This window comes from Dasypus novemcinctus, chromosome 8, assembly GCF_030445035.2.
Source record: "Dasypus novemcinctus isolate mDasNov1 chromosome 8, mDasNov1.1.hap2, whole genome shotgun sequence".
In the NCBI taxonomy this organism is placed as follows: domain Eukaryota; kingdom Metazoa; phylum Chordata; class Mammalia; order Cingulata; family Dasypodidae; genus Dasypus; species Dasypus novemcinctus.
In genome coordinates this window covers 71,593,217-71,619,101 of record NC_080680.1, presented here as the reverse complement: position 1 = coordinate 71,619,101, position 25,885 = coordinate 71,593,217, and the positions used below count along the sequence as shown (strand labels likewise).

Below are 25,885 nucleotides of genomic sequence, written 5' to 3'. Positions count from 1 at the left end.
GAGACTCTTCAAGCAGCTACGTGTTCCGCCCACATATAAGATGGCGCTTGGCGCGTCAGCAATCCCCGCTACCCGGTTCTTCCCCTCTGAGGGGTTAGAAAAAGTAGGAGGTGTGTATTTAAGAGGTGCGTTTTTGTTTTTCCTGCCCTTTCTCCCTTACCCTAGCTCTCGCAATATTCTCAAAGGGTGAACAAGGTCGGGACAAATAAAGCGTAACCAAACGAAGTAAATAAGGCGGGAAACCACCGCGGCGGAAAGGCGGGTTCGGGAGTTCTAGGAGCTCGCGCGAAGGGGCGGGCCCGGGGAGGCGGGGCAGGTCTGCGGTTGCGGTCCCTGCGCCTGCGAGTGCCCCGGCGCTGGCGTGGCGAGTGGGTGAGTGAGGATCCCGCGGGCGAGCTGCAGTTTGGGGGCAGGCTGCCGGGGCCGCTCGCGGGTGCCGGGGGCTTTCCCGAGGGCTCGATCTGCCTTCTCTACTTTCCCTCTCTTCCTGACTGAAACCCGGCGTCGGGTTTTCCAGCTGGGGGACTAGTAGAGTCGCCTACATCCAGGCCCCGGGCTTCCAGGCGGCGGCGCAGTGGGAATCGGGCCTTTTTCGCGTTTTCTCGCCCGCAGTCCCGAGACAGGCCCCCTCCCGTGGACCCGTCGTGAGTCCCCGAGGGCCACGCAGGGCGGTTTGCCGCCTCGGGCCTGGAGGAGAAAGAGCCTCCGGGCACGGACAGGACTGACCCCGGGGAAAGGTCGGAGGGCGGACGGCGCGCGACTCGTCCGGACCAAGTTAGGATCCACGAGCAATCGGAGACGGCCCCTGTATGCGAGGAGATAAAACGCCGTGGGGATGTGGGTGTGGAAATAATGCAGGTCTACAGACAGGATTTCGTAGAAATTTCTAAAGAGCGCTAATGTTTTGTAAATTTGGGCAGCGATTCTTTGACGGCGTTGTGGTCCCTTTCTGTGGAAGGCGACTTGGTTGCATCACACAGCCCCGAGGTTGCACAGACTTAAAGGAAGTAACCATTGTGACTTGGACTTCACTTGACTGTTATCAGTTGCAGAAAGAAATGCACTGATTACACTTCTACTGTATTCACGAGGAGTCGGCCTGGGCTTGATGAACACCACCAAACTTCTGCATTCAGAAGAAGGCAGGTCATGCACTTGCTCTAGAGGGATGGTTCTTTTAGAAACAGTGAAGATTATTAAATTGTAGTTTTAACTCTGGTTGTGGCGGGTGGATAATTGCTATGCAGAATGTTCCCATCCATTACCGGTAGTGCAAAGCAAGGATTCACAATTATGTGCAAAAGGTTTAAAAAAGGACTGGAAAATATGGCTAGATAAGATCTTTCCCGGACTTTGGGAAACTCTTAGCATATATTGGAAACATCACAGAAGCAAAAATAAAATATATGGGAGATTGATGATATGGAATCATAGATTCAAGGGTATGTGATACAGGCAGTATTATCTGTACCTCACCAAGCGCTGCCACACAAGGAAAACACTGAATCATTTGGAAACTGCATCTTAATGACTGCTCTTCATACACATGAAACAATACAGCAAGAAGGTATGGACTACTTTGCAGATTGTTCACTGTCTGCTCTAATCTGTTCCAAGAAACAATTACATAAGACTAAAGTTTTGTGTGTGTGTGAGTTGGCACTCCAAAACTTGTTTTCAGAGAAAGAAATAAAAAATCTAAGAAAGACTCCTATCTTTCAAGGACACTTGGGCTCTGTGTTAACTAAGAAGCCCTTAGAAGTAGTAGGTTAGCCTGCTCGTTATGGTTACCTGAGAGGAGACGATGAACTTCATCTCTGAGTTGTGCCAGATATGAAAATTAAGAAAGTGGTACAATCTCATGTTGCAGCATGCAGTCCTAGTCTTGACTTGAACCTGGTCAGTTCCTGTATGGAGGGTGAGCTGGGATTCCCTTTAGGGTTGGGAGAAAATAAAACAAAGTATAGTTAGAAATGTGGATCTTAATGGTCGTAAAATTCTGATCTGCAATAGCAAAGAACCAACCAACTTGTAAATATCAGTCAGAGGAATGATTTACTGTTAGTAAAGGTTTAAGAAAAAGCAAAGCCTCAATTCCACCAATTTGTTAATGGTTTTTACAGATTCTACTTAACGTTATCATTATATCTAAATATGTTGGACTGTTTTCAAAAAGTATATTGGATAAAGGCTCATGAACCTTGGCTTTGTTAATAGGAGTGGCAAGCCATCCTCTCACCCAATTTGGATCCTGGTTTCCCTCAGAAGACTCTTACAACTAATGTTTGATAACCCTCTGGAGTAACCAGTACTACATGTACATAAAATATGTAGATAAAAGTTTGAACCAATCTTTTTCAACCACACTTACGTATTTGGATTTTCTTTAACAAAATGAGAACTTCAGATGTTAGTGAAATCATGTTAACACTCTCCTAATGACTTTAGGACATTACTGTGACGTTCTGTTTGTCAGATTATTTTGGCAGAATACAAAGCTAAACAATTCAACATCATTCTTGCCTTTCCTTTTCTTTCTAATTATAGTAGGAGTGAGACTGAATATAATTTGTGGTATATAATAGTTTAATTTTCACAATCAGGTAAAAAGTTTTCCTATGTTCAATTGGATTTTGCTCTAGTGCTCAATTCCTTTTTAGGAAATGCTTTTATTTCCAATGTAATGATGAAATGTTTGATTATAATATTACTTTTATGATTTTTCACCTTTATCCAAAAATAATGAAAGAAAAATTGTTTGCAATATAATTTTCTGGCTTTGTGTTTACTGAATTAATGTCCTTTTCCTCCAGTTTGCCACTGTTAATGTTGACAGCAATCCCTTTATTACTGGAGTTTGAATTCAGATTACATTCCTGCATTTTATATCATTGTAAAGTGTTTAAATTTTGTCCAATGGATATTTTAAACAAGCTGTACCACTTATTATACAGTGTGGTCTCTAATGGGTATAAAATTGATATTTTAGAAAGTAAATATTACCTAAGTGAATTTATGAAATTAAAAAACACACATAAAAATTATCTTTGTGCTACACCATTTCTGCATGTACTTACAGTTAGTACTTTGCCAAGCTCTGTATGCCCGTTCTTGACATTATGATAAAAGTGTTCATCTAATGTTCTAAAAATATGTCAGTGCTTTTCATCAGTCACTGAATTCTCTTGGCAAGATGTAGATAAAATTCTTTATTTTAAATAAACTGGTTCAATTGGCCTTGAGTTTATAGATTAAATATTACCTCAAAAAATCATACAGGCAAAGATAGGTGTAACATAGTTCACCTTTTAGCTGCTTTCCATTATGATTATGATAAACAGATTCCTCAATTTTAGACTTGCTTAAATGAAATTTTCATTTTTTTCATCTTCTGTCTTTGAATACAAGTATTCAGTTTTAGTATTAGAAAGAGATGATTAATTTTATACTAATATCATAAAATGTACACTTTCTGACTAATATATTAAGTGGATTAAAGTATAAAGTTGAACAAACGGACCAGAAGAACTGGATTCAAGTGTGGCTTTGTGAACCTTGCATGGTTCACTCTCTTCTCTGTTTTCTCAATAGATTGAAAGGCTCAAACAGTGTGACTTCTGGGGCTCACCCATCCCTTTCTTTCTCTTCATGTCCTAAATAACTGAAGTTGTAATTTAGAATAGAACCCTTTTTGCAATGGCATAATATTACTTATCTTTGTCTTGATGTTTCAGTGTCATTTAAACACTTAATGTGCTTTACTACTCTCTGATAGCCAGAGTTCCTTGAGGATAACAGACTGTATGAGCATTTTTTATAATTCCAGATGGTTGTGGTTTTTTTTTTTATCATTTGTTTTATTTGACCTTTTATCAGCTTTAAGGTATTTCTGTTGTCAGATGTCATGGTCTCTAGCTGAGCCCTCCCAATCCAATGTGCTGCTCTTGAGTTGATATGGTTTAGGAACCAAATATTCATTCATTAGAATGCACATAAAGTTAAGACTGGATATTTGGAAACAATGAGGGTCTATTCTGCGAACTCTAGTATGTAACAATTTATCTGTGTGTTCATAGGCCCTTTTTTTAGTTCATTATTATTTAAATTTCTAAATGTATGCCCTGAATATAAGTGACAAGTTACTGTGTGTTGTCAAATTATCATCACATCAACAAAATTTAAGGTGCACCTACTGTGCTAGTTGAATGTCTTTATCTTGGTAAAAGGCATGCTTCCAAATCTGTTTTCAATGGAAAAGGGGGGAAAATACATCTAAATAATTTGGAATTTTGATGGATGTCTTTAAAATTGCTGAATCTAATTTTTGGTTTTGTATGTCATTGTTTAGATATCCTGAGTGTTTGGATAATGAGACAATTGGCATGCAGTGATGTCGACTCTCTGTCCGCCACCATCTCCAGCTGTTGCAAAAACAGAGATTGCTTTAAGTGGTGAATCGCCTTTATTAGCAGCTACCTTTGCTTACTGGGACAACATTCTTGGTCCTAGAGTAAGGCACATTTGGGCTCCAAAAACAGAACAAGTACTTCTCAGCGATGGAGAAATAACTTTTCTTGCTAACCACACCTTAAATGGGGAAATCCTTCGAAATGCAGAGAGTGGGGCTATAGATGTAAAGTTTTTTGTCTTGTCAGAAAAAGGAGTAATTATTGTTTCATTAATCTTTGATGGAAACTGGAATGGTGATAGGAGTACATATGGATTATCAATTATACTTCCACAGACAGAACTTAGCTTTTATCTCCCACTTCACAGAGTGTGTGTTGATAGACTGACACACATTATCCGGAAAGGAAGGATATGGATGCATAAGGTAAGTGGTTTTTTAATTTATCATGCTAACCTAGCCATTGAAAGCTTATCTTTTGATAGATTGCTATCATTTATTTTGCGTCTACCCTGTTAAGCACAGATAGTTCTTACCTGGTATCTATAATCTTCATAATAACCCTGCAAGGTGGGAGGTGGTCATTCCACATTCCAGAGGAAAAGCTAAAGTTTAGAGAAATTAAGAAACATAGAAAGTTTTAGAGTCTTGGTTTGTCTTGGAAGCCTTGGAGTCTAGCACCTATGTCTTCTTGTCTTGCACAGCCCTGTCTTTCACTTGATCATGTATACGTATAAGCAGTTTTTAAAAATTGCTTTATATCACAAGTGATTGGCCATGTAGCCTTTGGTTCCTTTAACTTCTTCCAACATCTGAGGAGGTTGGACCAAATGATTTCTAAGAGATTTCCTTTTAGTTTTGCAGATTAAACTTAAATGATTGTTAGCCCCTAAATCTTATAGTTTAATATATATAGTGATGTTTATATTTTCATGTACTTTTAAAAGAGTAATTTTTTTACTATGTTTCAATACTTGAGTCCTTATTTTTCACATATATGAAAATCAGGAAACTGTCTTCTTCAGATTCAACTTGATCATGCTTAATTTGGAAAGTGCAAGTCATTATTTTTCTTTATGAAACCATACAGATGTTACATTGGCTGTTCTCTGCTAAATTATATATTTTTGACTGCAGAATGAAGTGTTTTTATTTTATATTGTATATGAGGGTATGGATTTGCTGAGTTAATTTTCTGCTCTTTGGGCGGGGTGGGGGAGTGGTGAGCAGTGAGGGGCCCTGAAGTAGAAAAGTACTTTTCTCGTGAACTAAATTACACAAGAACTTGAGCCTGCCATTTAACTGTATTGTGAAAAATAAACAAGTATCAACATTTTTAAAAATATATTATTGAATATTTTTTCTCTTGCTCAGGAAAGGCAAGAAAATGTTCAGAAGATTGTTTTAGAAGGCACAGAGAGAATGGAAGATCAGGTAAGGTGCATATTGCATACTTTCAAATACCATCATTCCCACTGTATATGTCTGTAAAAGGTTGATGGCTGCTTTTGTTAAGCCATTGAAGACATACTAGTTTCGCGGAGTAAGCTTGAAAATGAATACAGGCTTTATGAAGATGTATAGAATAACCTAGATGAAAATTTCCATATCTTAGACTTGAAAAGTTAAATGAAGGATAATAATAGTTGCATCTACAAATTAGTATTCTGCTATCTTTTTCCTGTTTGTACAGAATAAATGTTGGATATCTTGTTCATAGTTAAAATCAAAATGTTTATTTGAGACATTCTTTCAGGTATTGCTTCTCAAATATTTCTACAGAAGTCACTGTTAAAGGAGGAGAGTGAATACCCCTGAGGAGTTGGGGAATGCAGGCACAACTCTTAAGCACATAATTTCTTTGATCTTGTATCTTTAAAATTCATGCATTTTATAATTCCATCTCTGATAATTACTTGCTGTGTGACTTTGGGCATGTTGTTCAGTCTCTCTCAGCATCAGTTTCCTCATGTGTGTAATGGTAAAATAACACCAACCACCTAGAGCAGTTATGAAAAATAAATGAGATTCTATTTAGCATCATAAAAAACTCATGCAGTTTACATTTTACTCCATGATATATCTGTTTTAATATAAAAATTTGCCCTTTATATTCCAGCTTTACCCCCTTATCTACCATGCGTGTGGTAACATTGACTCTCTAGGAAAATATGCCATGTTTATCTCATTGAATACCTTTCTTCACTTCAACCAGTACCCTTGGAAAGTAGGCACCACAGTGTGAGAAGCATGATTGTAAGGGTATGACTTGCCGTGTGGAAATTAAATGTAACCTTCAGTGTAAGGGAGAGAAGTTCTCCAAAAGGGGAATCTCCAGTGAAGAAAGGGTTCTTTGCGTCTATTCCTATTCCTGCTAGCATGTCATTGCCCCTCCTTGTAAAACCCATGGCTGGTTTATCTTTTCCCTTGACTGTCTTTTGTGTGACTGAGACAGAATGATAGTTTTAAATAGCTTCTTTAAAAAACTTGTAAAATACAGGGACATAAACAAGTAAAATACAAAACCCTGTAAAATGATCTCCTTTACAAAATTGATATGTTTGCATTTTTGTAAATAGCTTTCCAGGCCAAAGGAGGTAGGTCTAGGTAAAGGCCTGATATTTATTACAGGAAGTTTTCCTTTGCCAGGAAAAGCCCAGTCTCCACTTGTAGTGGTTAATAAGGGTCCTGGTGACTCTCACTAACCTCTAAATATTCCTGTTAATTATAGAGTAGTAGAATAAAGTTAATTCAAGATAAAGGAAATTTAGGACCCAGTGAAATTCCACTTTTACTGTTTGGCTTTTTTTCCAGACCTGAAATCTGCACTTATAAAGTTGACCACATTTAATGAATTTCTTTAGTTACCTCTCCTTTAAGGGCTCCTCTTAAAATATTATCCTACCCATCTATGTCACAAGGAGAGTATATTTAGAACAGAATTATACTGGGATTTTTTTAAGGGAAGACATTGTCTGCTGAGAAGTTCAAGATAGAGAAGTTTTTCTCCAAGAAATAAAAGAAACTTGGGGGGGAGCAGATGTGTCTCAAGCAGTTGAGTCCCTGCTTCCCACATCGGAGATCACAGGTTCAGTTCCTGGTACTTCCTAAAACAAAACAAACAGACAACAAGCAGACAAATGAAAAAACACCAACTCAGGGGAGCCAGTGTGGCTCAGTGGTTGAGTGCTGGGTTCCACATACAAGGTCCTGGGTTCAGTCCCTGGCCCTGGCCCCAGCACCTCAAAAAAAAAAAGAAAGAAAGAAACTTGGGATTTTTTTGTAAGTTATTTTGTTGCATTCCAATAAGGAAATCCATTTGCTTATAATGATAAATGTCTGATATGTATGATGTACTATTAAATATAAAGTAAGTCTTTTCCCAAAATTATCCTCTCTGCAAAGTATGGGTTGCCTTATAATTGAGTCCTTGCAATTCTCTCATGTGTATGCAGTGACTTTATTTTGAAGAATAAATAACTGTTTAAGGATAACACATTGATCTGAAACAACTTCAGTGCTAGTCTTGGATGCTTATATAGCTATTATCTTATGATATTGCTTTACAAGGAAGTAAATAGTATCAGACTCTTTTCTTACTGAATTGAATATGTTGGATATAATTGAAAATAAGCATTTTAACAATTACTTTGAAAAGCAAAACAATGATTATGTTGGAAAAGTTACGAAAGTTTGAAGTTTTTAAAGATTTTTAAAGATTTACTTTTTCCCCCACCCCCCGCCCCCCATTGTCTGCTCTCTGTGTCCAATCACTGTGTGTTCTTTTGTGCTGCTTGTATTCTCATTAAGAGGTTCTGGGATCTGATCCTGGGTCCTTCCGGAGTGAGAGAGGCAATCATTCTCTTGCACCACCTCAGCTCCCTGTTCTACTATGTCTCTTACTGTCTTTCCTCTGAGTTTCTTGTTGGGTCATCTTGCTGTACCAACTCTACACGTTGGCCAGCACTCCTGCATGGGCCAGCACTCCCACGTGGGCCAGCTTGTCCTTACCAGGAGACCCTTGGGCATCAAACCCTGGACTTCCCATATGGTAAACAGGAGCCCAACTCCTTGACCACATCCATTTCCCATGAAGTTTTTTAAATAATGAAACTTTCTAAATTATTCAAATGGACTTGTAGCCTAGGATAGAATATCTAGAGACAGAGTCACATTTAAATTCTCAAGCAACTTAAATGATAAGGGCTCTGAAAAATTGGGTTAGGTTACTAAAAAATTGGCTCTAGTGATGACAGTGAATGTTGAAGTTATATGTGAAGAGTTTGAATTAAATAGTTTCATGAAATATGAGTGGAGAAGAAATTGTTGTTTCATTGCTCTTTAACAATATGTGAAATTTTAAAATTAGCTGAAAATGGATAAGCATTTGACAATTTCATTTGACAATCTGCATCTCTAAAAATTTACGTATTCAGACTGGTCAAGCAGCTGTTCGGGTGGATATTGGATAAATAAGTGATCGCCTGTATTTGAGATACCTTACGTTTGTGCTGTTCTTCATTCAGTTTTCAGTTTGATTCTAGAAATTACAAATTTCAGAATTATATTTTTTAGATGTAATAAGTACAACTATTATTTTGAAAGAACTCTAAAGGAAACCTTTCTGTTTTATTGATTCTTAAAATTTATGTTATGTTGATTTTCACCTGGGTAGATTATACCCTGAATGACTGTGGATGTTCAAGTAAAGTGATTCAAACTTTACCACTGAGTTATTTGCTAAATATTTCAAAGCTTTTCTATGCTTGGCTTTCCTCTTTTTTAAATGTGAAATATATTAATGACATTAATAACCTTTAATAAGAGGTTTTATACTTCAAATACATTTCAAAGGAGATCCTTCTTAAATTTAGCGTGATGATTTAGGTTATTGCATGTACCAGAAAATGATAAGCCAGTGAATCCAAGCAAACGAAAGAAAATTATTCCTGGAAGAAGGAAAATGAACTTTAAATAACATGTAAAGCCCTTGAAATATTTTATAATAGTAGACTTGATTGGGGCTGTGTTTGAACAAATTACCACATATTTTCATCAAAGAGTGTTTTCTTTGCCTTCATTTTTCATCGTTTTATTGCCCAGCTTATTTCATATTGTGTGATTTTCTTTACCTCGTTTTACTTTATTGTGCAGGGTCAGAGCATTATTCCAATGCTTACTGGGGAAGTAATTCCTGTAATGGAACTGCTTTCATCTATGAAATCACACAGTGTTCCTGAAGAAATAGATGTAAGTTCTTATTCATATTATTAAATAGGAGCGATTGTACACTTCAGCAATTCCCTTTCGTTATTTACCATTCTATGTATTAATAATATTTTAGCAATATGTGTTTTGTTATATATACTATTCTTAGGAAGTACTATCCACTTTAACAAACAAACACACATAAAATCTTGAATTTTATAACCAAACAAGGGCTTTTTCATTAGTGATGATTATGATAAAATGGAATTGATTTAATTTCATGACTTTTCTATTGCATAGAATGGGAGAATTCCAGACCTTATAGAAGCAATCAGTATTTAATGCAGTACTTTTTTGTAACAAAGCAGTGGCTTTTAGTGGAAATTTACTTATATTCTCTAATTTGGTTTCCATAATCATTTCTTGAAGACATTTTGAATCAAGCACTATGCATGTTTAGAGCTATCTTTAGGAAACTATTCTTCTTGCTCTCTGTCTTTGTCTTGTCTTTTGGTTCTGATGGCTCAAAAGAGGAAGTTGGTCTTGTGAAAATCGTTGCTTAACCTGCCTGACCAGCTTTCACATTTGTCTTCTGAAAGTTTATGGTGGTGCACAGAGATTTTTTCATGGGATTCTTGATGCTTAAAATTGAGGGCAAACATATACTTCAGAAAACTTGTATTGAAAGTAATATTTCAACATTATGTTAATTTTTTATACCTTTTAGATAGCTGATACAGTACTCAATGATGATGATATTGGTGACAGTTGTCACGAAGGCTTCCTTCTCAAGTAAGAATTTTGTTTCTTTTTATAAAACCTGGATGAAACAGATACAAATCTAATGTTCACCTGTAACAAAATTTGGAAGGAAGAAAATGTAACAGCCAACCTACCTAGATTATTCTGGAGACAGCATTGCATGTCTGAACTGTTGCTTAGCTTTGTGTTTCTTTGACACTCCTTACATGTCTGTGTCATATTTGATGTTACTCCCGTTTAAAGATTTAGTTGTGGCGGCGGACTTGGCGCAGTGGTTAAGGCATCTGTCTACCACATGGGAGGTTCGCGGTCCAAATCTGGGCCTTCTTGACCCGTGTGGAGCTGGCCCATGTGCAGTGCTGATGTGTGCAAGGAGTGCCATGCCATGCAGGAGTGTCCCTCGCGTAGGGGAGCCCCACGCGCAAGGAGCGTGCCCCATAAGGAGAGCCGCCCAGCGCGAAAAGAAAATACAGCCTGCCCAGGAATGGTGCCACACAGGCAGAGAGCTGACACAACAAGATGACACAACAAAAAGAAGCACAGATTCCCATGCCGCTGACAACAACAGAAGTGGACAAAGCAGAACATGCAGCAAATAGACACAGAGAGCAGACAGCTGGGGTGGGGGGGTGGGGAAATTAATTAATTAAAAGATTTAGTTGTGTTCCCATAGCGCCTAGACAGGAAATCGTGGTCCCTTGTTTGGTTCTGATTTCTTATTTTACTTTTTTACAGTAGAGCTTAGTACTTAAGAATGCAGGCTCTAAATCCAGATTGCCTGGGTTACTGCTGTGTAACCTGGGGCAAATTACCTGAACTCTTTGTACCTCCATTTCTTTATCCATAACAGTATTTCACCTTGGTTATTATAGGATTGAATGAGATAAATCATATAAGAATTTAGAACAGCTCGTTGCATATAATAAATGCTTATGGATAGCTTTTAGCTCACATTTGCTATTTATAGTTCTTCAAAGGAAAAAAATAATAGGCACTATTTTTGAGGGCCTATATATTAGTCACTATGCAAACTGCTCTGCATGTATTAGCTTATCTTCTATTTAGATGTTTCTTTACAATCATGAAAATGATTTTTAAAGGATAAATATTCAATTTTATGTCCACAATCTTTCAGCTCATGATGGAATATCAGAAGTGTAAGTGCCATTACCTAGAAGCCTTAATGACTTGAGTCACAAGCACATTAGTCTTAATTCTGCTCATTACCAGCCATTTGTGCATTTTTTTTTAATCCCACTGGCTTTAAAGAAATAATTCAACCTCTTTACACCTCACTTTCTTCAGCTATTAGACACAGTGATATTTTGCTGACTAACTGGCTTATTTTAAGATTCAAATGAAAGGCCTTGGAAGAGGTAAAGTACTATACAAAGAAAAGATGGCATTATGCTTGTAGCTTGGTATTTATCATGTAAAGCTATTCTGAGTTATTTGAAGCTCACTTGGATTTATATTTTTACTTTGTGAAATTGTAGCCAATATTTTTCATCTTTTTTGTTTAACTTACAGTGCAATTAGTTCACACCTACAAACCTGTGGCTGTTCTGTAGTGGTAGGTAGCAGTGCAGAGAAAGTAAATAAGGTAATTTATTTATTTTATAATTCAATAAATCCTCTGACTTTTTAGTGCGGCTAATATATGGTATATGTTACTTTAAAGATTAGGCATCAATGAAGATGATCAAATAGTATAGGAAAGCACTATAATCTGGCCAAATTGCTGTGACACCATGTGGCAAAAATGAGTTTAAAATAAACTATTTGAATATAAAGTCATTTGTCAATTTCATTTTTATAACTTATAAATACAAATCTCAGTTGTATCTAGCAGTTTTGAGAATTTTTTTAAATTAGGTATTTTTAAATATATTTGTCTTATATTTCCTACTTATCTTTAATAAATGTGAAGATGGCCATATATTTATTGTACAAGTGTCAAAGAAATATTTAGTCATTCATCCTGACTCCATTATCTTAGAAAGAGTCCAGAGATAAGTGTGTGTCCATCAGTTTAAGCAAAACTAATTTTTAGAGTTTTTTACAGAAACTGTATTGGGGATGGTTATTTGTTTTACAAATATATTCATAATGTATTTTTTTAAAATAAGCTACCCTGTGAGCTTACATGATAGAGCCTTGATTTACCAAAATTTTATTTCTCTTTCAACTATTTAGAAATACATATTATGTGGACAGCTTAGTATACCATTATCATTATATTGTATCTAATAACTAATGATCTTATTGATTTCTTTTACCCCAGGAAGAAAACTTTGTTTGGTATCCCCCAAAACTCTAGGGTTCCAAAGGGACTTCTCAGTCTGCTTTATGGGGGAGAGAAGCTCTTTGGTTGGGGCTCTGTATCTTCCACATTCTTTTCATTCTCCACCCTATGCAGGCAGAATAGGACCCCTTTCATCTTTTAAATTTGAGGAAAAGTTTGCCACTGCTCTAGGGTGAAAACCACTGCTTTAACATAATAAATCTCTAGATCAGGAGTTCTTAACCTTTTTTTTGTTCCACGGACTCCTTTGCCAGTCAGTTGAAAACCACAGACCCCTTTTCAGAATGTAGCAGTAAATAGTTTTATGACACTAAACATTGGAGGTCTGAGAAAATAAAGGTAATAAGTTGATTTTTCAGCTCAAGCTCACGGAACCCCTGAAATCTGTCCACAGACCCCTCCTGTGGACCACTGGTTAAGAACCCCTACTTCAGATAGCAGTCCAGAATCTAATGTAGCTACATGGCTGCTTATTTTTCCTAATAGATTTATAGGTCAAATTCTGTTAGAATCAGAGGTTTCTAAACACCAACCAATGACCTGCTAAATTCAAATTAGATTTGATAAAATTCTCATTCTATTGAAGAATTTGAACACTCCTTGGTAATCATTGTAATGGAATTTCATATGTAGAACCAATAAACAGAAACCATAATTCTGCTTAATATAATTGCTTTGAGTTTTTTTAATCTGAAATTGTTTGCTTGTCGAAAAAATATTTGCTGCTGGTCAAGAAACAATCATTGATTATATTAGAACATTTTTTTTTCCCCACTGAAATAAGGGTTCCATGGTCAAATAAGTATGAGAAAGTCTGCACAGCATAATATTAACCTGGAAAGTCCCAAAACCTATTCAAATATTTAAAGGTTTGAGACATCATTCAGTAAATTAACCAAACATTCCTCAAACTTGTTTGACTGCAGAATCCCTATTGTTTAGGCAACTGTTATTTCGTATATAGTCTATAGTAAGTGACTAAGGAACACTTGTTTCTTAGGATGTATTTTATTAACAATAAAAATTTCTATTCAAATTTTTTTCATAAGCAAACCAGTGGCCTTCTTACTTCCTAGTTTAATGCTAAAATTCTTTTCTTTTATAGATAGTGAAAACATTATGCCTTTTTCTGACTCCAGCAGAGAGAAAATGCTCCAGATTATGTGAAGCAGAGTCCTCATTTAAATATGAGTCAGGACTCTTTGTACAAGGGCTACTAAAGGTATAGTTTTCATTTATTACAAGTGAAAATTTTTTAATCATTTTTGGGATTCTTTAAAATATATTTTTTAAATCCTAATTTTACTGTACATTATGTTTATATACCCAGGGACTGACTTACTTTACCCTGTATCACAGAGCGTAAAGTATATATGCCTTACAATTTATAATTAGCATCATCAGTGAAACACTGTGGAATACCCTCTTTTATATTTCAGTTTGCTTACCTGTAGCTGCGTGTCTGAGCTCAGTATTTTTTTTTAAATACATGTGTCAATCAATATGCACATCTAAAGTGGGAACATTCCTTTTCTTACTGAAAAGACTGGAATTTTGTTGTTACTGTTTTGCATTTATGTTCTGTATTCCTTTATTGAAAAAAAATTTGTTTTTTAGAATATATTTTTCATATTATGTTGACATATATGAAAATAAATTTTCCTTTCATTATACCAGGATTCAACTGGAAGCTTTGTGCTGCCCTTCCGGCAAGTCATGTATGCTCCTTATCCCACTACACACATAGATGTGGATGTCAATACTGTCAAACAGATGCCACCCTGTCATGAACATATTTATAATCAGCGTAGATACATGAGGTCAGAGCTGACAGCTTTCTGGAGAGCTACTTCAGAAGAAGACATGGCTCAGGATACAATCATCTACACAGATGAAAGTTTCACTCCTGATTTGTATGTAATGCTCTTCTTTTTGATATTGTCTTTAAGCAGTAATACAAAATTATATTTTTAATGAGTAAAAACAAAGCAAACAAACCTGTATTTAAAAAACAGAATCATGCTGTTTGGTTAATCAAGTATTTTTTTCTCGAATGTCCATTCTTCTCAATTGTATTTCCCTAATTGTGTTTCCCCTAAAATACATTAGATTATCCCTTAAAATAAGTATTTATTTAAATATATATTAAACTTCTAGGCACTTACACTGGTTACAATCTGGTATAATAGTTGTTGAGCAGGCTTTTTAACTACAGCAAAGTAGTAAATCTAAGTCATTTGTTTTTCCTGATATAGATGTATAAAATACAGTAAAAGTGTCCAAATAAGTTAATCAGGCATTCTTTTACTTTGTATTTTACTTTATGCTGTTCATTTCCTACCACAAATCTGACCAGTAAAACAGAGAAAAAATAATGATGATAAAATGTTGAATGCAGACATTCCTAATTTTTAAAAAATGATGATGATGATGTATATCTGGAATCATAAAACCCCAAGAAAACACTAAAGATTACTTTAATGAATTAAAAGTTTTTAGAATATGGCCCGAGGAAGAGGACTTGGCCCAATGGATAGGGCATCCGCCTACCATATGGGAGGTCCGCAGTTCAAACCCTGGACCTCCTTGACCAGTGTGGAGCTGGCCCGTGTGCAATGCTGATGCGCGCAAGGAGTGGCCTGCCACGCAGGGGTGTCCCCCGCATAGGGGAGCCCCACACGCAAGGAGCGCGCCCTGTAAGGAGAGCTGCCCAGCACGAAAGAAAGTGCAGACTGCCCAAGAATGGCGCCGCATACATGGATGGAGAGATGACGCAACAAAAAGTAAACACCGATTCCCGGTGCCACTGATAAGGATAGAAGCGGTCACAGAAGAATACACAGTGAATGGACATAGAGTCAGACAACTGGCAGGGGGGGTGGACAAGAAATAAATTTAAAAATCTTTAAGGAAAAAAAAAAAATATCACCCGACATATAGAATGTGTGTGATAAATGTTAACTCCAATAATCCAGGTTTCAGTGGGTAAAATAGTAAAATTGGAGCAAGGAACCTTGTCCTGTTTTTCTATCAAAATTTGAACTCAGGCTACAAAGAATGGTGAGTAGCAGTAACTACCCAAAAAGTGGTGACCAAAAGCGTACAATAGGATCACTGTGTCCAGTGCTGGTGTACCCAGCCTCATGTTTCTTTAAGTGTATTAAGATGACTTAATTAGGACCGGTATTTTCCCAGCTCTCCACTACTAGGGAAACTGGTTTAGAAAATGAGTTGGTTAAAATTGGAATCCCACATCACAAAGTTTTCACATTGGTAATTTTAGTACAGAGTTGGAATTCTCAAGATTCTGTGGCTTCAAACCTTTCTTTATTTCCTAAAGTGTTTTGTGTTTTCCCTCCTTTGGTTGCTTGGAAGCTATTTTTTGAGAATATAGTCAAGTTTAAAATGTGTTTATAACCATTTAGTATTTTTGTTTATTTTTTAAGAGGAGGTATGTGTGTATGCTTTTAACATTTCTTACTCATTTTTGGCCAGCTACACTTGTTTGTTTTGCTGATTGGACAATAATGTGATAAATTTTAAAATTTTGTTTACAATTTCAGAATATTAAATGGTCCAAAAATAGTATTTCAATTCTTAGGTTATGGTTGTTAACATATACATCAAGGATTTTTTTTACTTTTTAATATATTTTAAGCAATGACATTTACTGTTTAGTTATTTTTATTTTAACTTTTTGGAGTAATTTCAGTCACTAACAATACATGAAAAACCAGTCACTAGAAATACTGTTACTTTTAACAAGTTTGATTCATTCAATTCATCTGTGACCAGGACATTCATTCCATTCATTCAGTGAAACGGATATATTCAGAACACTAAACTTAGCTTATTTTCTCTCTAAAAAGTCAGAGGAAGAATGCTATCAGTACCTACATTAGGCACCAATTGGACAGCTAGTCATTGTGAAATGCTGATTTTTTCCCCCCATTTTCAGTTTCTTCTGTAGTTTGGCATAGCCATCTACTAAAACTAGGAGTTTTGAGATACTTTCATATTTACTTCTGCATGCACACCAACCTCTTTCCCTGCTACTCCTTTTCAGTTAAAAATCACTGGGGAGTGAATGTGGCTCAAACATTTGAGCACCTGCTTCCCACAAGGGAGGACCCAGATTCAGTTCCTGGTGTCTTCTAAAAACAAAAAAACAAACATGAAAAAACCAGCTCAGGAGCTGGTATGGCTCAAGGGTTGAGCACTGGCTTCCCACATATGAGGTCCCGGTATCAATCCCTGGCCCCAATACCTAAAAAAAAATCACTTACCTTTTTAAATGTTATCCTATCCCTTTGACGTGAGTATAGCTTAGCATTTCAGTAAATTATTCGGGGAAGTAGAAAGCAAAGAAGAAAAAAGATGAAAGAGGAGTGGGCAGTTTGGGAAAGTAGTAATTATTTTTGTTTATTTTAATATCTCTATATCCTAGATACTGTGTTCAATATACATTATCTCAAGTGTATATTATGTCTTCTCACTCTGATTATTGCCAAGGTAGGTCATACTTTTTTGGGTAACTGGTTCATGTTATTTGCGAGGTGGTGTGTCTGTTGATGAAAAGTCAGTTGGGAAACAGACTTGGCCCAGTGGTTAGGGCGTCCGTCTACCACATGGGAGGTCCGCGGTTCAAACCCCGGGCCTCCTTGACACGTGTGGAGCTGGCCCATGCACAGTGCTGATGATGCGCACAAGGAGTGCCCAGCCACGCAGGGGTGTTCCCCGCGTAGGGGAGCCCCATGCACAAGGAGCGCACCCCATAAGGAGAGCTGCCCAGCGCGAAAGAAAGTGCAGCCTGCCTGCCCAGGAATGGCGCCCCCCACACTTCCCGTGCAGTTGACGACAACAGAAGCAGACAAAGAAACAAGACGCAGCAAATAGATACAGAGAAAAGACAACCAGGGGGGGATTAAATAAAAATAAATAAATCTTTAAAAAAAAAAAAAAAGTCAGTGGTTGTTAAAAAAAAAAAAAGGCCACCAGTGCTTGTGATGTTGCAGATAGTCGTCTGTTTTATGTTCCTTAATTCATTCTAATGTTCCTTAGTATTTGTCCTTTTACCATTTTTCTTCCTAAACTGCTAATGAGAAGTTATTAGTATATGTTTTTAACAGTTCATGGTTTTTGTTTTTTGTTTTGTTTTTGGTGGTACTAATGGTGTGTTTATTGTTTTATTTTCAGTAAAGATAGCAAAAATTGATAATTACACTTTTTAATTGCTGGAGGGTTTCTTAATAGTTTTAGTAAAGCGTGAAGGTTCTAAAATAGATACATACATATATATCTTTCTGAGGGTTGCTTATACTCTTTAGAAAAAGTAATTATATAGTAGCCTGAAAACTCCAGTAACATACAAACGTATTCTTGGCTTAAAATGAACATATATTTTATATTTCCACATTTGGACATCTGTATTTATTCAAATATGTTTATGAATAATATTGCATTTGTAAGAATTTAATTTATTGGCTCGATTGAGGGTTTGTGGAAAGTAGCGTTGTATAGCCATTTCAACAGTTACTTTTTATTCTTTATAGGAATATTTTTCAAGATGTCTTACACAGAGACACTCTAGTAAAAGCCTTTCTAGATCAGGTAAATATTGAACCTAATATTGTCAGAGTGAATGATATGTTTTCTTGTATAGTGTATCCTGCAACACCTGCAGTATATATAGCATCATAAAGTCATGTCATCTTTTTGTAGTATCTTTTAAAGTATCTAAATTTTTTCCTTTGAATTTCTGCATATTAATAATTAAAGACGCAAAATTCCCCAGTTCAAATCATAAATTTTAATTTCAAACACTAATTTACACCTCAGCATTTGAGTTTTTGGTGTATAGGTTTTTTGTTGTTGTTGTTTGGTTGGTGGTTTTTTCTGCAGGGGTGAAGTATTGTTAGCCTTAACTGAACCAAAAATGTCTTGTAAAAAACCTAGTATTCTGCTTAAATGATAGCATTTTTATTCTCTCATTCTTTGGGGAAAGGGGAATACTTGATTTGATTATACATTTAAAGAATATTATAGATTACATGGGACTAATTTTTTAATATAATGGGGATTTGTCATAATACCATTTTGGGGATCAGGCCAGGAAATGTGTTATAGATGCAACTTTGAAATAATGAGATCCCTATGTTTACTAGAAATTTTGGATCCAGGTATATGTGGTCTGTGACATATTAGCCGAGTTCAAGGAAAATTTTCAGTTGTGTAATTCCATGCTTCTGAAGCTGAAATAAAATCCCTCCAATTATCCACCCCTACATATGTACTCCCCAAAGTATGGAGATAGGATTGTGTTAAAACCATGGTATTAACTTGGCTCAACTTCTGGGAACTTCAATTTTATTTGAAGATTTGGGCAGCAAAAGTTAAGTAACACAAATAGATGGAACTAACTTACATCTTGACTTCTAATATTAAAATAAACATAAGTAGCTTCTGAGGTAGAATAAAAATTTTGAATGTATTTTAAAGGTAAGTAAAAAATTTCAAAAACATGTCAGATTGCTTCCATATCCACTGCTTCTATCACCCCCATCTGTTGGGCACCAGTGGAAACAATTGAGGAGAACTGCTGTAATCTGAAAGACACTGACAACATTACATGCTGCCTAAGCAGAATAGAAACAAATTACTTATTAAAATGCTTCATTTTCTTGCAGGTCTTTCATTTGAAACCAGGTTTATCTCTCAGGAGTACTTTTCTTGCACAGTTTCGACTTGTCCTTCACAGAAAAGCCTTGACTCTGATAAAATATATAGAAGATGATACGTAAGTAAAACTCCTAAATAGAAGAAAAACCTTTGTACGTTGTCTTGTTCCTGTTGGCTGTTTTCTAATTTATAATTTTTTTCCTTTTTTAATTATTTTTAGGCAGAAGGGTAAAAAGCCCTTTAAATCTCTTCGGAACCTGAAAATAGACCTTGATTTAACAGCAGAGGGCGATCTTAACATAATAATGGCTCTAGCTGAAAAAATTAAACCAGGCCTACACTCATTTATCTTTGGGAGGCCTTTCTACACTAGTGTACAAGAACGAGATGTTCTAATGACTTTTTAAATGTTTATCTTAAGTATAGTGTGTCACAATCATGATTGCTGCTGAAGCAGTTCAGTGGTGTGGGAAATTTCATTCCCTCTGGTCATGCCCCCAGAGACTTTCTCAGCAGTTTTCGTTAAAGTTAGTTACACTACAGTTGGCACAAGAAGTCTGTAAGAGAATGTCAGGTGCATCATTAAAATGGATGCCTCTTTTCCTAGATGTATTCTTTTGGTATACAGACATATGTTTACAATTATAACAAACATTGCTCTTTTTTAAAGATAGAGTGATAATAGGATATAAACTTGACCACAACTACTGTTTTTTTGAAACGTATGATTCATGGTTTACATATCTAAGTGACATCTGAGATTTTACAGATATAATAGTAATTGATTTTCCATCTTTTAATGTTCTTTTGTGTCTGCTATTTTTACAGTCTGAAAATTAGAGCATCTGAATCATTTTCAGTTTCACAGAAAGGAAGTTAGCTTGAATGTTAATCAAAATTAATCACTAGATCCTACTTTATAGTCTTGGTCCTTAGGATTCAGTCTGTGTAGAAATGTCAGTCAGTATGAACAGTCCCTGATAACAGTGAACCATAGTAAAAGTGTCTCTTTTATGGTTATTGTTGTTAATTATCCATAGTTGAATTCTATCCAAGATAACATAGGAAATTGAACTTTGTGTTGTAGTTATTGTCAACTTTTTAAAGTAATTTTTATTACTTTTGAACCAAATTGAAATGTGTACCTCCTGTGCCTTTATTTCCTTTGGAAAATAATAATTACTTGGAAGAAGTTAACATTTCACTGGTCACTCATTTGCATTTTGTTTTCTTCATTTATAATCCTACCCTGTAACTGATTTGGCAGTCACTCTGACTCCAAGATTATAAAATACAGTACAGAATATAACAACTAGTAAAATATCTTTTTAGGAACAGAGAATAGTTTCTTGTCTTCTTCCTTATAATTCTGCCCATATTTTTGAACTTATTGCCATGTCACTTTGTCTGTATCATATGAAGAATAGCAGGAGAAGCTTGGCTGAAGTGGTGCTTTACTAGGTGAAACTTTGGCAGAACTAAGTGATCTGTTTATTTTGTTTCCTTAGTGTTTAGATCATTTTGCTGCCTCTAAAATAACTGGTTAACATATTTCTGTGCTAGAACAGTGAAGACATATTGTTAGACAAACACAAATTAATATTTTTATTTGAAACTGGAAGTAACAGGGAAAAAATATAAGAAAGGGATAAAAATAATAGGATTCTTTGCCATCACCTACCAAATTAAACAAAAAAGAACACATTCTGTCCTGTGAAGTAATAATAGCTATCCTATCACAGATAACAGAAGTATAGACATTTGGATACCTACTGAACTACATGACTGATGGACAAAGCTCAAAGTCATAAAAAAATTTAAAGATGTCATCTCATAGTGTACCATCATTTACTTAATACTTTTTATACAATAGATTCTTATTTAAGTGCTGACTGAATCATTTTCTTTATTTGGTTTTATTGTACTGTTATACAGAATACAAGTTGTACAGTAAAATAAGTTATTAAAGCATGTGTGAACATTGTTAAGTATCTTTTCTCCTAGATGGAGAATTTTGAATAAAGTGTCTTTGAAATTTTGTCTCTCACAGTTATTTGTTTAGGAAAAGCAATACTGTGATATTGGAAGACTGACTGGCTTCCAGTTCAGCTGACCAATCATTGTATCTAAACTATTTCTTTTATTAATTTTCTCTTTTGAAAGAAAATAGATTTAAAGGTTCTCTGGGATGCTGGAATCCTGTTTTGGGGGGGAGGGGAACATTATACTTAACTTCTAGAATTGTATTTTGATCTTTAAAGTTATATGTATTAATATGTCAAATGTAAAATAATACTTGTTCTTCTTTATATGATAATGTTAATATAACCAAAACTGAAGTTTTCGTTCCATGTATCCAGTACAGATGTCCAGAATAAGTTTATTCACCTAACAACAACAAAATACGTGAATCAAAAGCTGATAGACTTGCAAAAATAAAAACAAATCCACAATTATAGTTAAAAATTTCAGTGCCCCTCTCAGTGTTTGATAGAACAAGAACACAGAAAATCAGGTAAGTTATAGAAGACTTGAACAACACTGTCAACCAACTTGACATAATTAACATTTATGGAACACTCTACCTAACAACAGTCAATTGCACATTCTTTTCTAGAGCATTTACTGAGATCATATTCTGAGTCATAAAACTAGTCTCAATAAATTAAAAATGATTCAAGTCATAAAAATATGTTCTTTTACCAAAATGAAATTAAATTAGAACAACAGCTATCTGGGGAGACCTCAGATCCTTGGAAACTAAATAGCACTTTTTAAAAGATTTGGTAATTTCTGAAGTGTGTGCATTTAGAGTCAGAGGAATGGGTTAGGGAGACGAAAGGGAGTTATCAGTATTGTGGAATGATGTTTCTGAAGAGTGGAACTCATCCTGACTTGATGTCTTCCCGTTGATGTCAGCATGACCCTTCTAAAATTAAATCTGATGATCGCTTCTGCTTAATGGCTCTCTATCACTTAAGGAATTAAGTCCAAAATCCTTGCAGCACTGTTTTCTGTTGATCCCTCCAAACTTACTCCCCACTGATATAATTTGTTTCTTTTATTGCATTTATTAAAAGATTCCTTTGCTTGTCCATCTTCCCTGCTAAGCCAGAGAACAAGATCCGTGTCTTTCATTTTTGAATTCCAGTGCCTAACATGGTGCTGGACACAGGGCATGCTTCTAGTAAAATGCTTGTTTAATACTATAGTGAATGCATTAAATATTTTTTTCATCCTCTCCAAAGAGCAGAATCATTTCTTGCAAATTGAAGAAATTGCTTCTTTATGTAAACAAAAACTTTTTTATCCTGTGAGTCCTTCCCTAAAATTGAACCTGAGCACAACCCAGCTCTAAAATTTCAAAGACCTTAGGCTATGATTTTCAGTCTTTTTGAAGTAGTAATACTCTGTCATTTTCTGTTTCTGTGTTTGTGCCTCAGAATCTCATCTCTCACTGAAATGTTCTTTTTAAATTAATTGCTTGAGAAATTGCTAAGCAGTTTTCATCAGACTGATTAAGACAACGGTAAGTATCCATCTGTGAAATGTGGCCATTCAGGAAATCTGATTCATTATTTAGAAAATCATTCCTGAGCTCAGAGTTGGCTCAAATTGGCACTTTCTGGCATTTGCTTGTGGGTGGGGAATGTAGAATGCTTTGAAAGCTGAATGGGTCTGTCAAGTTTTAAAATTCCCTAATGGCTGAAAGAAAACAGCATTCATTGCTTAAAAACACCATTGTTTGTTTTTTCTACTTTTCTGTTCTTTGGAGCCTGGATCTGTAAAAACACTTAAACCAACGTTTTGTTTCATGAACCTCTCCTAAGATGTTTCTAGAGACATGAGTAATGTGGAAATCTTTTTATTGTGATTGTTCAGAATGTTCAGAACAAATGGAAAAAGTCAACTTTATTGTTCATACATTGTTTTATGGAGAAGGGCCATATTTTTCTTTGCCATTGTAGGCATGTAGTAGAGTTGTTAGGAGCATGTGTCCTGGATCCTTGTTTTTCCACTTCCCTGTAGTGTGACCTTCAAAAAGGTAATTAACTTCTCTGTGCTCCCTAGGTGTCCTCATTTATTCAATAGTAATAAGAGTAGAACTTACATCATAGGTTCGTTTGAAGGTTAAGTGGGTTAACATATGCTTGGAAGGATAACTGGCATACAATGAGTTCATGATAAAATTTCGTTGCTGCTATATTATCATGACTTACCATCATCATCATCAAGCAACTGAATGTAGAATTCTCATGTCTAATTATTCAGCCACAACAATAACTCCATCATCAGCATGCAAGATTATTTTACTAGCTTGGACCTATCACTACATCTTTATACATAACAGAAAACATTGCCTTAGGAGAAAACTCTCATTCTAATAAATGGAAGAGAGCACATGTGAGGTGCTATCCAGAGGCCCCCATTTTCAAATGTTCCCAGTTGATCTCCACTGCCATTATTAGAACCTCACCTAGATTAATCCAGCAGCTTCCTATCTACTGGGCATCATGATTTTACCCGCTAACCATCCTTCTCACCCCAATCCAATCCATTTCCACAAAGGAGGCAGTGATCTTCCTAATCTGAAACTGATTTTCTCACTCCCTTGCTTTAAAAAACCTTCACTAGTTGAATATATATTTGCCACATGACCCAGCAATACCACTATTGGTTATATACCCAGCAGAACTGAGAGCAGTAACACAGACAGACATCTGCACACTGACGTTCATAGTGGTGTTATTGATGATTGCTAAAAGATGGAAACAACACAAGTTTCCATCAACCAATAAATGGATAAATGAACTGTATATACACACAATGGAATATTATGCAGCTTTAAGAAGAAAAGAAGTCATAAGGCATATGACAACATGGATGAACCTGGAGGACATTAGGTTGAATGAAGTAAGCCAGACACAAAAGGACAAATAGTGTATCGTCGTGCTACTATGAACTAAATTTATTGTGTAATACCATGGGGTTGTTGTGTAATATCATGGGTTTAATAACGAATATGGGTCACCAGAAAATAGAGTTAGACCAGAAGATGGAAAGCTGAATGTTAACTTGTGCAGAATTGGTAAAAAGGATGTGTGTTAATCTTTGGAAGTGAATAGAAAGCATAATATTTCTAACTAGCAGTACTACTATATGGGTATGACTGGTTTAAAGAGAAAGTCTACAATCATATATATTACTAAAAGGAAAGCTAAAAAATATAACTTGGGGCTGTATAGCATAGTAAAACCACATGTGAAATAAGAATATGGATAAAATTCCATATATAAGACCATTTTTATTTGAAACTGAACTGATGAATGTTAATACTACAAGATGTTAATATCAGACCAAAATAATCCATTATGCTAAGTGAAAGAAATGGGACACAAAGGACTATATATTGCATGATTCCATTTATTTAACATGTAAATATAAATCAATTTATAAAAATTAGATTCATGGTTATATAAGGCTATGGGAGAATAGAGGGATTTAGAGGTGCTAAGGGGTGTGGAGTTTTTCTTTTTGGAGTAAATTGTTCAAAAAAGTTTTTATGGTATGAATATATACAACATTCTGATTATACTAAAAACCATTGATTATACACTTTGGTTAGGTCATATGGTATGTGAATATATCTCAGTGAAACTGCATAAAAATAAATGTACAAGAATAGCCAGAAATAGCAGCTGTGTATGGCAGGGGAAGCATGGAGAGATTGAGATTTGAAGAATTTTCTTGTTTTGTTTTTTTTTTTTTTGTTATTGAAATAATGAAAATATTCTAATAACGATTGAGTTGAATGCGCAACTTTGTCATTACACCAAATGCCATTGATTGTCCACTTTGGATGAGTTATATACTTTATTAATATGTATCAATAAAATTGATTTGTTTAAAAAAAAAACCTTCAGTAACAATCTTCGTCTCAAGATAAAACTTACCATCCTTGGTAAAGCATGAGAATTTTTGAGATACTCCCCTGCACTTATGTCTCATCTTTCATCCCTGGGCCTTTGTACATGCCACTTATGTCTCATCTTTCATCCCTGGGCCTTTGTACATGCTGCTCCTACTGTCTGGAAATCCTCACCTCCTGCTTCACATGGATGAACCTTATTTGTCAATCAAGATTTGCCTTCAGTATGTATCATGTTTTCCAAACCCTTCCCAACTTTGGCTTTAAACTAAAACATAAGCCAGGCACAAAAGGACAAATTCCGTATGATTATGTTACAATCCAAATATATTGTATAACATAGTGTATGATTTTTTTTTAAATTTTAGCTCATTATTATGTATCATTACTATGGATTTATTTTTGTCTCACATTTGGTATGTGTCCCCCGCTTCCATCATAGTGCCTGCCAAGAAACAGGAGCTAAATACTGAAAGAATGAATATTCTACATACCCTTCATCTCTGGGCTAAAGTTTCCCCAAATTCTGAAGCAAGAAGATTTATGGCCCTCTGACAATTCTTGTACATCATCCCAGTGATACCGCTGAAATTTT

At 35.6% G+C, this 25,885-nt stretch overlaps 1 protein-coding gene across 17 annotated transcripts; it reads left to right on the top strand.

Annotated features, from left to right (window-relative positions):
• Nucleotides 1–25,885, top strand: C9orf72 (C9orf72-SMCR8 complex subunit). Of its 17 annotated transcripts, XR_011649416.1 has the most exons (13): nt 310–372; nt 921–1,142; nt 4,349–4,834; nt 5,783–5,842; nt 9,563–9,658; nt 10,344–10,408; nt 11,909–11,981; nt 13,789–13,905; nt 14,361–14,596; nt 17,131–17,195; nt 18,236–18,293; nt 19,370–19,479; nt 19,582–21,396. XR_011649416.1 is itself a non-coding variant. In XM_004482002.3 (12 exons), the coding sequence occupies exons 3-12, from the start codon at nt 4,391–4,393 to the stop codon at nt 19,766–19,768; spliced, it is 1,446 nt and encodes a 481-aa protein (XP_004482059.1). In that variant the 5' UTR covers nt 303–372; nt 921–1,567; nt 4,349–4,390; the 3' UTR covers nt 19,769–21,396. The 17 variants fall into 17 exon arrangements, 12 of the variants coding, with proteins under 12 accessions (XP_058157940.1, XP_071072905.1, XP_004482057.1 ...); XR_011649417.1 differs by lacking the exons at nt 310–372; nt 921–1,142 and adding an exon at nt 32–125; XR_011649418.1 differs by lacking the exons at nt 310–372; nt 921–1,142 and adding an exon at nt 34–125 and having other exon boundaries at nt 21,104–21,396.

What these genes read in the sequence shown, in the direction of transcription:
- C9orf72 (XM_058301957.2), top strand. Translation starts at nt 4,391, where the DNA reads ATGTCGACTCTCTGTCCGCCACCATCTCCAGCTGTTGCAAAAACAGAG. An exon ending in GTGCAGAGAAAGTAAATAAG is followed by an intron (nt 11,982 to 13,788) that starts GTAATTTATTTA and finishes TTTCTTTTATAG; the next exon opens with ATAGTGAAAACATTATGCCT. An exon ending in AAATATATAGAAGATGATAC is followed by an intron (nt 19,480 to 19,581) that starts GTAAGTAAAACT and finishes AATTATTTTTAG; the next exon opens with GCAGAAGGGTAAAAAGCCCT.